We start from the raw sequence: 13,951 nt of genomic DNA, 5'->3' as shown, positions 1-13,951 counted from the left end.
TTGGCTTTGGAGTCAGAGCAGCTGAGCTCAACTTGGGGGAATTCATTTAACTTTTTGTAAAATGGTAGCCCTTTCAGTTCTAAATCCTAGCTTAAATTTCTTTTAATATTTGATCTTTTAACAAAATGCCATATATAAAGATCACCTACATTAGTGCTATTAACATTACTATCCCCATTTTTATATTCTAGAGTCTTCCTGCAATTTTCAAAATACAATCTTTTAATGACTACATGATTCTCTTTTGTAATTCCAGATCTAAAATTACACAACCTATGATGGCAACCAGAAAACCTTTATCCTAAATCTCAGTTCTGGCATGCCTGAAGCAAGACACACGCATTCCCTGGCCTCAGTTTCCTCCTATCAAATGAAAGGGTGCATTTCTGAAGTTCCTTCCAGTTCCAACATTCAAGGATTTTATACTCTTACCAAAACAAAATTTCAGTTAAGACAAAAAAAAAACTTTTATAAATTTTCTTGTAGTTACCTTTGTAGGATTTGATATTGGACCTATAGAATAACACTGTGCCATTTATCATGCACATTTATTTTAAAATAAAACAAAAAGCTGTGGGTTTCTATACATCTCAGAATATAGAAGTTCAACAAAATAATGCTATAATTAAAGTTTTTCTCTTGACATTTTTACCACTTTAATTCAGTCTCTGGACTTGTAACCCAATTTTAATATTTAACTCAAGTATTATATGTGCAAGAAAAATATTTACAGTGAAGATTAAAATCCTTCTGAGAACTGCTATGAATAAACTGGAACTTTTAACCAGTATAGTCTATGAAATGCCACTCTATTTTGCTGGTTTATTATGAGACAAACAGATTATAAAAACCAAATTTAGGTTATAATTTGAACCTCTAAAGGAGATAGGAACACTCAGATGCAAATTATTACAATATTAAAATAAGGAATACCCTCCATTAATTTTTTTAATAAATCAAAAGAATTTAAATTTCACTGAAAAGTCAAAGCTCAAGATAAAAAAAAGAATAAAAGTTTAAGGTATAGTGTCACTGATCAGCACTACTAAGTAAGCAAGTCTTGCTCAATAATTCATATTTTTATAACTAAGGTACACTGTGAAAGTATACAATTATGCATTACTACTAGTTAACTTTCATCAGAGATCAGAAAGCATGAATAATTGTAGCCAAGAAAGAAAGAGGTTAACATTACCTAAAAACTGTAGCACACTGCTGAAACCACTGTAAATCCAGTCAAATATGAAGGACATATCCAGATTTTAAAGGGTCTGAAAAATAAATGCTGAGTTTTAAAGTATGTAATATAAGTATTTTTAAATACCAACATCACCGATGCACTATTTCATGCCAAATAAATTGAGGATAATCCAAACTTCTATACCAGCAGACAGTAATCATTTGAAGTATTTAAAAGTTGTTGTTGCAAATATACCTAATATAGTAGAAAGTTCAAGGAAGTAACAGATTAATTTTAAATGGTCTGTAGTGGAATTTTGTAGGATATGATTTGATTGAGCAAATGAGAGTAATAACATACCTAAATTACCCTAAAATTAACTATAAACCTCGCCAATAAGTAATTATTGTGCATAAATATGTGCATAGAAATATCTCAACAATGGTAGTAGTCTATATGAAACATTATACAGGTGTTTGATCTATAGACATAATTAGAAAAAACTTATAAATATATATACACATATACATAAAGTCCTTCCCTCTTTCCTCGTTGTTTCATAGAAATAATCTTGAAGTTTCAAAATCTATGTCAACAAGTGGTAAAGGTTAGAACAGAGGACCTCCTGTCTCCAGGCCTGGATCTCTATTCACTGAGCTACTTAGCTGCATTCTTGAGAGACTCACTACCAGGTTAGTCAAGAGGCAATGGATTTTTTTTTAGCTACAGCAACTCCCAAAGACCATCTAATGAGTTATGAAGGAGTGATAGTCTATATTAGAGAAAGCATAACCACAACCATAAATGTGTGTATAGACAGACAAAACTGAATGATTGTAATCGTATCTTACAAAGTAAAAAATCTCTTCTGCATTGTCAGAATCAGCATGGTACAGAGGGAAGAGTATTAAGTTTAGAGTAAAGAATTTTGTTGGCAAATCATTACTACTTACTAAGTGTATGACCTGGTAAGTCACTAAATCACTCTTTTATTTTCAACCAATCAATTTTTTATTTTATTAAACATTTACTATGGATCAGACACCATGCTAAGTTACAGTAGGGGTACAAAGACAATTGTGAAACAAACGCCTGTCCTCAAAGAATTGACAACAGGGTTAACAGGTTATTAATATATAATATGCAGAAACAGATTTAAAAAAAATAGATACAAGATACAGTGGTGCCTTGATACCCAAGCACCTTAAGTTACAAGCAATTTGAGATATGAGCAGTCACAATTGGGATTTTATGCTTTAAGTCACCAGCGGATAGTCAAATAACAAGCTTCTGCCAGTGGGAGGAGCCCAAGGTGGATGAGGTAATCAGTACAAGCAAAATTAAGGAAATGTTGAGGATTTGGGAAAAAATAAAAAAGTTGAATGAAAAAAACACACCCAGAAAAAATTGCAACAGGTCTTGCATTGGAGCTGTATGACAACACTTGTTTCACACATTATCAAAATGTTCTGAAAGGGAGGAAGAAACAAACTTCCATGGAAAGGTTTTTTGTTGAAAAGCCCTGTAAGTGAAATCGAGGAAAGTGTGGCAAAACAGTCAAAATTCAATGAAGAAAATGATGGTAATTAAGTAAAAAAATAGCAATTAAGTTTAACAATAAAGTTACATATTGTAAGTAATGTGTAAGGTCAATTTTGCATTTAAATGTAGCATTACACGTGTAGAGTTATGGTAAATGACAGCACACAAAATAAAAACCTTCTCTGCCAGTATCTTTGCCTGACCTTGAAGGTAAAAAACATTTCATAAGCAAGTTTATTTCTTTACATTCTTTCTTATTATCTATAAATATATTTATTTGTTATTTATAAAGTACATTTTCATGTTTAAAAGCATATAAAAAAATTTGTGTGTTTTTTTGGGGGGGTTGGAATGGATTAATTGCATTTCCATAATTTAAATGGAGAAATTTGATTTGACACAAGAGCAAACTGAGTTATGAGCTTGGCCATGGAACTAATTAAACTCATGTGTCAAGGTACCACTGTATTAGGTAGGAAGGAAACTAGAAACTCTAATGGGTGGAGGTTGAAAGAGATTACACTTCAAGCAAGGGAGATTAACAGCCAGAAAGATACAGAGACAATCAATCAACATGTATTTATTAAGTACCTACTATGTACCAGGAATATGTTGCACATGTTTAAGTTTTGGACCTACCAAACTTCTGGAATATCACTGAAAGAATTGCCTTGAGAAAACAAGTTTTTATTAGTCTTAGGTGCAGCTGGTCCATTGAATTCTAAATTGATTTTCTTTTTTCTTTTTAAACCCTACCTCCTATCTTGGAATCAATACTGAATATTGGTTCCAAGGCAGAAGAACAGTAAGGGCTAGGCAACTGGGGTTAAGTGACTTGCCCAGCATCACAAAATTAAAAAGTGTCTGAGGCCACTTTTGATCCCAGAACCTCTCCCCCTCCAAGTCTGGCTCTATCTACTAAGCCAGCTAGTTGCCCCATACTGATTTTCTATACTGCTTAAGGCCCAATAAAGAAAAAGGATCTTGCTCTTCGATCCCTACAATACAAAGGTCTCTATTTTATGACATGATTTTGGTTGAAAAATAATAGATAGCTAAAGAAAGGGTCATAGTCCAACCTGACTGAGTCATATCCAAACACTTCACCTTTCATCTCATACATGACAATAAACACTCATCAACAAAAGTTTCATATAGGAATATCCAGTCTGCAATATACTTTGTTAATTTCTACTCACAGTGAAAAAGAAAATCTTTAAGAATTTTGTATTTGATATATTTGTTGAAATGAATCGAGATGTCATGATATAAAAACCTGGAGTATAAATATTTTTGATAGGATTCCATTTATTGAGTGATAAGCAAAATCAGAAATAGCACAGTTCAAATAACAAATTGTGAACAATAATTATTTCACATTCGTTCCCACAAGGAAGTATCATATTAGTCCAAATATATGACCCCGAATAGAGTATAATCCCAAGTATGAAGGATAACAGAAAGAGGAAACACCCATTTTATTTTATCCTTTTAAATTATGACTTTCTCTTAACTTGTGAATAATGCAGGCTCTTTATATTCAAAGTTTTTTCACAGTCCTGAAAACAAGTTAAAGAAGTTTTAATGCCAACACTTTTATTTATTAAATGTGTATTACTTTTATAGATGTGAGAAACAAACTACCTTCCAATATTTAATCATATTCTCCTTCCTCTTCTATTTCTTCAACTCCCAAAGTGGAACATCATTGAGTCATCACTGTCACTCTCTTCTTCCCACAAAACACCGTCGTCACTACCATTCATACTGTTTGATACACAACATTTTAAAAATCCAAGCACAATGGACTCGGTGGAGGTGCAGCTGGGTAGCACAGTGGATTGAGAGTCAGGCCTGGAGACAGGAGGTCCTGGGTTCAAATGTGACCTCAGATACTTCTTAGCTGTGTGACCCTGGGGAAGTCACTTAACCCCCATTGCCAAACTCTTCTGCGTTTGAACCAATACATAGTATTGATTCTAAGATGGAAGGTAAGGGTTTAAAAAAAATCAAAACAATGGATTCGGTGGAGATGTTGTCCCAAGCAGTTTTGATCCAGTTCCCTAATACAGTGACCAACAGTTTATTTTTCCCAATTTGGAGTAAATTCATGGTTTCCAGGCAACATCCATTCCTTATGTCCTTTCCTCAAATGATCTTTAAAGGCCTTATAAATTACTACATCTAACACTTGTTATTGCGATGTCATTCTTCTAAGGATAACAACTATGTAGGTCTATGTGCATTTCAGCAATTCTCTTCTTCACAATTTCAGTCAGGTGACCTTTGAACTCTTTGAGTATTCCTCTCTGATGCAGTAACATACCCAAACGCCTACCCCAGACTATATTTAACCAATCTAACACAAGTTCTTCATTTATTCATCCCTTTTCCTGCACACGAAAGATCACTCCTGATAGTAACTTTTCCTTAGGTAATGTTTTACGCCTTAAAATTACATGTAAGGAGTCCGTTTTCACCCATCAGCTATGACTGCAAGCATCAGGGTCATTTTTTTTCTCATTTCCAGTAGTTTTAATCAACACTGATTTGGCACCTTTAGTATTAAAGGTGAAATTTGACATGCACAACTTGTGGTTTCTAAGCTGGAAGTGCTCAAATATATAGCAAATGTGACTTTCAAAGGTACATATTGGGGGGCATTGTCTTACTATATCCAGGTTAATACAGTAGAAAGAAATTGGGCAATAAAATCTTTAAGAACACAATCTTCTCACATTAGCTCAGAGAAAGGACAACATGAGTCTCTGATGTTTTGCTTTTCAAAGTCATTTTAAACACAAACAAAACCAATACAACCAAAATTAGAAGGAAAACAAATTGGGGAAAAATGTTATTAAAGCAAGTGTCTCTGACAAAGGCTTCATTTCTCAGACACATAGGGAACTGAGTCAAATTTTTAAGAATACAAAGCATTCTCCAATTGATAAATGGTCAAAGGATATGAATAGGCAGTTCTCAGCTGAAGAAATTAAAACTATCCATACCCATATTAAAAAATGCTCCAACGATCACCCTAGTGCAAATACTAATAATATGGAAATGGGTCTTATCAATGTAAAACCTAGTGGAATTACTCATTAGCTACTGTAGGGGGGTGGGAGGAGGAGAGGAAAAGAACATGATTCATGTAACTATGGAAAAATACTCTAAATTGATTAATTAAATAAATAAACTTTTCAAAAAATGTTCCTCATCACCATTGATTAGAGAAATGCAAATTAAAACAGCTCTATCAGAGCAGCTAAGATGACCAAAAAAGGAAAATGATAAATGCTGGAGGGGATGTAAGAAATCTGGGACACAAATGCACTATTAGTGGAACTGTGACAACCAATCTGGAGAGCAATTGGGAACTAAGTCCAAAGGACCACTGACTATGCATATCCTTTTACCCAGCAATACCAACTACTGAGTCTGTAACCCAAAGAGATCAGAGATAAGGGAAAAGAGTCTACTTGTATAAAAATATTTTATCAACTCTTTTTATAGTGGCAAAGAATTGGAAACTGAGGAAGTGTGCATCAAATGGGGAGTGGCTGAACAAGTTATGGTATATGGTTGTAATAAAAAAGTATTGTGCCATAACAAATGATGAACAGAAAGCCTGAAAAGACTTATATATGAACTAATGCAAAGTAAAATGAGCAGAATGAGAATAGTGTATACAATAACAGAAATATTGTAGGATGACCAAGGTTCCAAGATAACCCCAAGGGACTCATGATATAAAAACAAAACAAAACAAAAAACACCAACCACATCCAAAGGATGGAAGGAACTATCAGAATCTTACTGCAGGGGGGCAGCTAGGTAGCTCAGTGTATTGAGAGCCAGGCCTAGAGACCAGAGGTCCTGGTTTCAAATCTGGCCTCAGACATTTCCCAGTTGTGTGACCCTGGGCAAGTCACTTAACCCCCATTGCCTAGCCCTTACCACTCTTCTGCTTTGGAACCAATACACAGTATTGACTCCAAGACAGAAGGTAAGGGTTTTTATTTTAAAAAAAAAAAAAAACTCACTGCAGATCAAAGCCTTCATTTTATTTCCTACATGAGTTTTTTATTATATACGTGATATGTATCTTCAGTCACGACATGAAGAATATGGAAATATACATGAAAGCACTGATAAATGCATATCAACTATTTACCACCTCAGGTAATGGGGAGAGAAAGGAGAGAATTTGAATCACAAAATGTCAGAAAAAAATTGTAAGAAATTGTATCTACATGAAATTGGAGGAAAAAAAATCAATTTTTAAAAAACAAGTAATTTTAAGCATATGGAATTTGACAGTCATGAAAACTATCATTTATAGAATCAAAGAAAGATGTGCATCAGCTAAGTTATCTAGTTGGGAAAATGCTTAAAGGATGTGGGGTGTTCAGGGAGGACTAGCATTTTATTATGAGAGCTTGCTGAGCCCTTTTCAGAGCTACTTATCCACCTTTGGTGTCCACTTGTCACCTAATTCTCACCTGTGGCTCCAAGAAGTTGTAACATATGCAGCAGCCACACCCTAGTACAGTGATGGCAAACCTTTTAGAAACAGAGTGCCAGGCCCTGCCCTCACCCCACTCCCAGACTGAATGCAATGCCATGCCCACCCTCCCAGACAAGGGAGGAAGCACTCCCATTGGGTTGCTGGGCAGAGGAGCAGGAGATGAGAGGCAGGCATGGAGAAGGAGAAGGGAACAGCTCTCCAGAGTCCCTCTGCCTTTCTAGTAATGAACTCCAGGGGGCAACTGTAGGCATGCCTACAAAGAGGGCTCTGCATGCCCTTTTTAGCACATGTGCCATGGGTTTGCCATCATGGCCCTAGTGAAACCATCTCACCAGACAGGCTAACCCAGGTTGAAGGTAATCAACAGGCCTCAAACCCATAGGTGAATCAGGGGGATGTCTACTCCAAGCATGTCTACCCCTGGCAGAATAGGCAAATGAAAACAATTTGTTCTAATAGCCATGAAAGCAGTTGAAGCACATGCTGTGGAGTTTTGAGCTTAGCCAGACATTGAAGATACCAAGGTCATCCACTGCATCCCAGGCCATCACCTTTGTCATTTCACTGGCTTTTAATGAGTCTAGAAGAGAAGGTGAGACTGATGACTTTGTGCAGACAAATTCAACTGCACAAATCTAGATATCACCTGCTGGAAGCAAATTTCTCCCTCTGTTGTATAACCTTTTTAACATCATCTCTCAGTGACCTGGAGGTCAAAGACCACTGAGTAAATTCAGATATAGGTAAGACTTCAGAGAAAGGAAGTTAAAGAACCAAAGAACCAACAAGCCAGGAAACTGATTCCACAGGCACTGCCCCTATGGGCATTCCAGGCAAATTAAGAAACTATGATTTGTTCCTCAGATGTGCTATGTGAGAGTTAGTATGAATAGAAAAAAGCTTACAAGGTCAGCCAGAAGTCAGTCTTGGTCTTCTGGCGAGAGCACAGAGAGAGGAGTGAACCCTTGTTGGAGTTTTAGCTAGAGGCCCAAATGGCATTTGCAGATTAGAAAGCTAAGTATCTCTCTACCTCTCTCCTACCTTTCCCTCTCTTTACTACTACTACTACTACTACTACTACTACTACTACTACTACTACTACTACTACTACTACTACGATTTAATAAATTTATTAAGCTGCCACCAGCCTCATAATTTTAATTATTATACACCCGTGATGTCATTTAGAAAACAAAAGAAGAACAACTCAAGACAGATTAGTGATCTCCCCATTACGGATACCAATCACAAATCACAACTCCTCCAAATAGCCTCAACTGTACCCTCACTTTGGCAAGATGATCTTTTTATACCTCCCTAATTTACTCACTGTCCCACTCACTACAGCAGTTCTTCCCAACTTTTCCATCACTCTTCACAACTTCCCAAGGCTGCCCCCTCTTCCCACCATCTCAGCTAAGAATCTTATATCATATACCTCATACTAGCTCTATGATCCCAGGGAACTCACTATTTGTCTCAGTTTCCTCATATCAAATAAGTTGGAGAAGGAAATGGCAAACAACTCCAACTAGAAAAATGGAGGCCACTGGCTAAGAGTTCCGTTTTGTTCCATCTTCTCCAACTAATACTGCAGCCTTCTGCCACTGTCTCCTCCTCCACTCATGTCTCATATGAAGACATGGCCCTTCCTTCCAAAGCAACCCCCTCTCTATATTCAAGTGGTCTGTTCTATCCTGTCTTTTCAAAAAGGCTGATCCTCCAGGATCCCCAACATATCACCCATCTTCAATCTATCCTCTATTGGATGCTTCTCCACTGCCTAAAAACATGTCCATATCTCATAAAACCCTCACTTGATATGCCTAGCCTCACAACTACTATATCTTATTTCTTTTTTTTATGTAGCCAAAATCCTTCTGCCTCAGAATTGTTACTAAGATAGAAAGTAGAGATTTAAATAAGAAAAAAAGGGAGAAAGGGATTCTTTTCAAACATGGGTAAAATAAGATGACCTCTGAGGTCCCTTTCAACTTGAAATTCTGTAATGCTAATTCTTTAAAAAAATAATAATTAAAAACCTACAAAACTAGCTCCAAGTAGAAAATGGAGTCAAGTTTAGAGCATCAGGGAAGTGACCTCATACAAGTGAAATGTACCTAGAGACTCTAAAAAAATTTGTAAAGGTTTTCTGTTGATGTCCTTTCTTTCCTACATAGGGTCAATAAGGTAATGAGTTGTCCTAAGTGTTGAAATTTCTGATGTTACTCTCTACCACAAACTCATGAGAACAATTCAATAAAAGGAAGAATAGTGTAGAAGCTACAGTGCTGGATTTGATTTCAGGAAGATTCAAATCCTGAACAGACACTAATCATGTAATCCTGGGCACAACCTCTCTAAGTCTCAGTTTCCTCATCTGTAAAATGAAGATAAGAAAACACCTATTTCACAGGGTTGTTTTGAACATCAAATAAGAAAATGTATAACACTCCTTGTAAAGTTAAAAATACTATAAAAACATGACTATTTTTATTTTTAACTGTTTTTAAAAATATTTTTAACTATTTTAAACTGTTTTTAAAAATATTTTAACTATTTTAAACTGTTTTTAAAAATATTTTTAACTATTTTTAAAAAGAAATATTAAAAAGAAATCTAAGTATTCACCATGATTTTAAACTAAATAAAATAGGTAATACCTGAATGGCTGAATCAAGTAATAAGTGAAAGATTAGAAAAAAATTAGCTAAAATCCTCCCAAATAGTTACGTTCCATACACAATACACACCAGAATAGTATTTTAATAACTCTAGTACATAGAGCATTCTCACACACACTGAAATTGGTCTACACTTGTAATAAGCACAGAGTCAACCTGCATAAGAGACCCAGGTAAGAGCTTCAACTTGTGGTAGCTAGTAGAGCCAATATGCCACAAGAATAACCTTACTTTTAATCCATGTGCATCTGTATACTACATTATATAACATAAACTAATTTTGTAGATCTTTGTAAAGTGTTTAAACTATGAAGAATGGACCAAAACCATAAGTGTGTAGTCAATGAATATTCTTAACCTTAATCTCTAATAACAAATTTTATCACAAGATATTCAATTAGAAGACATATGAATGAATAATGTCCTAGATGTATAACAATAAGTGACTTAAAACTCATAAAACATTGTTTCTTAGGAGTTCCTGACACCAGTGAAATTACAATTTTAGTCACTATACCTATGGAATGTACAAAGAAAAGGTTGGTCAGAACCACATTGTATGTCTTTAATGCCAGAATCAGGGGTTTATGGAAAAGATAATGGAGAACAAAGATTTTTAAGGAGTAACAATCACTGAAGTACATTAGGAAAATAAACAGAAAGCTCAGTTGGGATATCAGTTACAATAATTTCATGATTGTGAACCTATGGCACATGTGCCAAAGATGGCACACATGGGCACACAAAAGATGCAGGAGGTGAGGCATTCTAGCCTCTCTCCACCATAGCAGGCATGGTCATGCCCCTCTGACTACCTCCTAGCCTCCCCAAGCCCAGCAGCTGCAGTGGCCCCGCCCCTTGTGCCCTGAGGAGCCAAGTAGAAGTAGTGAGTTCAGTGGCCCCCTGGGGGTGGTGCAGCTGGCCCAGGGCTGATAGCCTGGCCCCACCCACCCCCAAACTCAAGGGAAGGATTTGGGGCATTGGAGTCTCCCCTAGAAGCCCAGCCTCTCCCTCGGCCCCACCCCCAAATGCAGGGGTGAATGGCATATAGTCAGGGAGTCCAGACACTTGTAGTTGGGGTCTGGGCATGCAATGGGAGGCAGGCACTGGCACACAGTCTGGGGGGGTGGGTAAGGCATGGCATGGGATCACTGAAATAATCCCTCTAGATCAGTGATTCTCAAACTTTGGGGCTCCAGACCCCTTTTGTATTAAGAAAAATTGCTAAAGGCAATCCGAAAAGATTCTGTTTATAAAAGTTATATCTGGTCATATTTATCATATTAAAAATAAAACATCTTAGTATTATTATGAAAAGTTTTGACTTTGTGGAATTCCTGAAAGAATCTCACAGACCTCTAGAGATACTGGAAATATACTCTGAGAATCACCTGATTTGAAGTGATTGTAGTGGGACTACAAAAGAGATGCCAGATGTGAGAGAAAGATCATAGAGAAAACTAAGAAAACTAAGCACTGACTGGATATATATAGGGTATACATATAGGGTGAAAAACAAAGAGGAATGGTAGTATCATAAATTCAGAGCTGGAAAGGGCCCTTATGGATAGATCATCTACTCCAACTCCTCATTTTAGAGATCAGGAAATCAAGGCCCAAGGAACTGAAGTGATTTGTTCTAACTCATCTACAAAATAAATGGAATCCATAATCAGCAGTAGGGGCAGGATGGAATCAGAGGCTTCCTGCCCACAAATCCTGCCTCTGACACTAGTTGCAGAACTACAGGACAAGTCACTTAGCCTCTCTGAGCCTCCTTGTCCTCATTAGTAAAACTGAGATAACAGCCACACTTTCCTCATAGGCTTCTGGGAATTTTGATTCCTATAAAGTCTTTGTAGACTGCTTATATAAATGTTAGTTACCACCCTTGCTGTTATTATTTTCACTAAGGTTACAAAACTGGATAGGTAGCAAAAATGATAGAAGTGCCATTAATGGAGTTAGAGAAGTCAGGGTAGAGAAGGAAAAGAAGTATAGCTTTAGTCATTGCTGGTCTGGATGCTAACAGAACATCTACACAGAATAGAGATGACAGCTTTTAATTATATTTCATAATAATATATTCACATAAATCTTTTCCTTTAATTTATGTCACAAAGTTATGTACTATTTTATTACATTAGAGGTCCAAACTTATGAATGTTCCAAAGTCTAGAGAAAAATAATGACATTCATGTCTCACTCCATAAACCTAGATTTGGTAAAAGTTACAAAGAATCCTATTTAGGAAAACTTTCTTAACAATTAGAGCAATCCCATTCCCAATTGACAAATGATCAAAGGATATGAGCAAGCAGTTTTCAGATGAAGAAATCAAATAGTCATTTGAAAAAATGTTCTAAATCCTTCTTCATTAAAGAAATGCAAACTAAAACAACTCTGAGGTACCACCTTACACCTATCAGATTTGCCAATGGGGCAGGAAAGGAAAGTGATAAATGTTAGAGGAGATGTGGCAAAATTGGGAATCAATGCATTGTTAGTAGAGTTGTGAATTGGTCCAACCATTATGGGAGGACAATTTGGAACTATGCTAAAAGGGCTATAAAACAAAGCATAGTCTTTATCATACCACTATTAGGTCTATATCCCAAAGAGATTTTTTTAAAGGGGGGGAAGGGAGGACCTACCTATACAAAAATGTTTATAGCATCCTTTTTTGTGGTGGCAAACAACTGGAAACTGAGGGTATGTTCATCAATTTAGCAATCAATTGGGTAATGACTCAGCAAATTGTGGTATATGATAGTGATGGAATACTATAGTGCTATGAAGAATGCTAAACAGGATGATTTCAGAAAGAGCTAGAAAAACCTACATGAACCAATGCAGACGGAAATAAGCAAAACCAGAAGAACACTATATAAAGTAAAAGCAATACTGCAGAATGATCAACTGTGGTAGACTTAGCTATTATCAACAATACAATGATCTGGGACAATTCTGAAGGACTTATGACAAAGAATGCTTGCTATCCACCTCCAGAGAAAGAACTGTTGAAGTCAGACTGCAGATCAAAGCATACGATTTTTTACTTTAGTTTATTTGGAGGTTTTTTTGTTTTATATGAACATTCTCTTACAACAATGAATAATATGAAAATAGCTTCTGCATAATAATACATGCATATCCCAGATTAAATTGCTTACCATCTTTGGGATGGAGAAGAGAAGGGAGGAAGGGGGGCAATTTGGATCTTATACCTTCCGAAAACTTATGTGGAAAATAATTATTACATGTAATTGGTAAAACAAAATATCTTTAATAAATAGATGTAGTATAAATACAAACTTTCTGAAGAAAGGGGGGAAAAAACCAACAAGAGCTATCAAAAAATGGAATCAGTTTCTCCTTATTAAAATTGCCCAAAGTTGAGAATGACCATTTTTTTCAATGTTGGAGTGTTCTTATACATTTGCCCATTCTAACTCTGAAATTCTTTAATTCATCAGAAATGTCTAATTTTAATTTTTACTTGGAATGATGATAACAACAATACTTCACATTTGCAAAACCTACAGTTTAAAATTTTCTTTTGTATGTGCCAGAAGGGACTGCTCCCCTCCCTCTCTCCACTGCACCCAAGTACATTTTTTTACTTCACCTGCCCCTCTGCCCAATAGCCTAATAGAAACACTTCCTCCCTCCCCTGACTGGGGTAAGAGAGAGGTTCATGCACATGAGGGTGCAGTTTGGGTACTTGGTCTCTAAAAGATTTGTCATCACTGTCCTAGAGTAATTTTTTCTTTCAGAAGAGGAAAAAAGAAATCCTGAGGGTAAAGTGATGAACTACTTACCATATAGCAAACAAATGAAGGAGACTGGCACTTAAACATAGTTGATTTTGATTCTTATTTTGATTTATGTGTTTCAAGTATGAATAAAAATAAGTTTCATGCACTTCTTTATAACCCACCACCTCTCTCAACAAGTCAACAAAGCCATTTGACTCCCTTGCTCTACCATTAAATCATACCAAAGCCTGTTGATTAT

At 36.0% G+C, this 13,951-nt stretch overlaps 1 protein-coding gene across 1 annotated transcript in view; it reads right to left on the bottom strand.

Annotated features, from left to right (window-relative positions):
• The window catches only part of SAR1B (secretion associated Ras related GTPase 1B), a 42,677-nt gene that overhangs the window by 18,769 nt on the left and 9,957 nt on the right, over window positions 1–13,951 (bottom strand). The window contains exon 2 of the mRNA XM_056811106.1: window positions 1,196–1,271. Coding sequence (XP_056667084.1) covers window positions 1,196–1,253 — 58 coding nt within the window. The 5' untranslated portion in view covers window positions 1,254–1,271. The remainder of the gene's footprint in view (window positions 1–1,195; window positions 1,272–13,951) is intronic.

The sequence above is a fragment of the Monodelphis domestica genome, chromosome 1 (genome assembly GCF_027887165.1).
Source record: "Monodelphis domestica isolate mMonDom1 chromosome 1, mMonDom1.pri, whole genome shotgun sequence".
Taxonomy (NCBI): Eukaryota; Metazoa; Chordata; class Mammalia; order Didelphimorphia; family Didelphidae; genus Monodelphis; species Monodelphis domestica.
The sequence above is the reverse complement of the archived record's forward strand: the minus strand, read 5'-3'. Positions and strand labels throughout refer to the sequence as shown.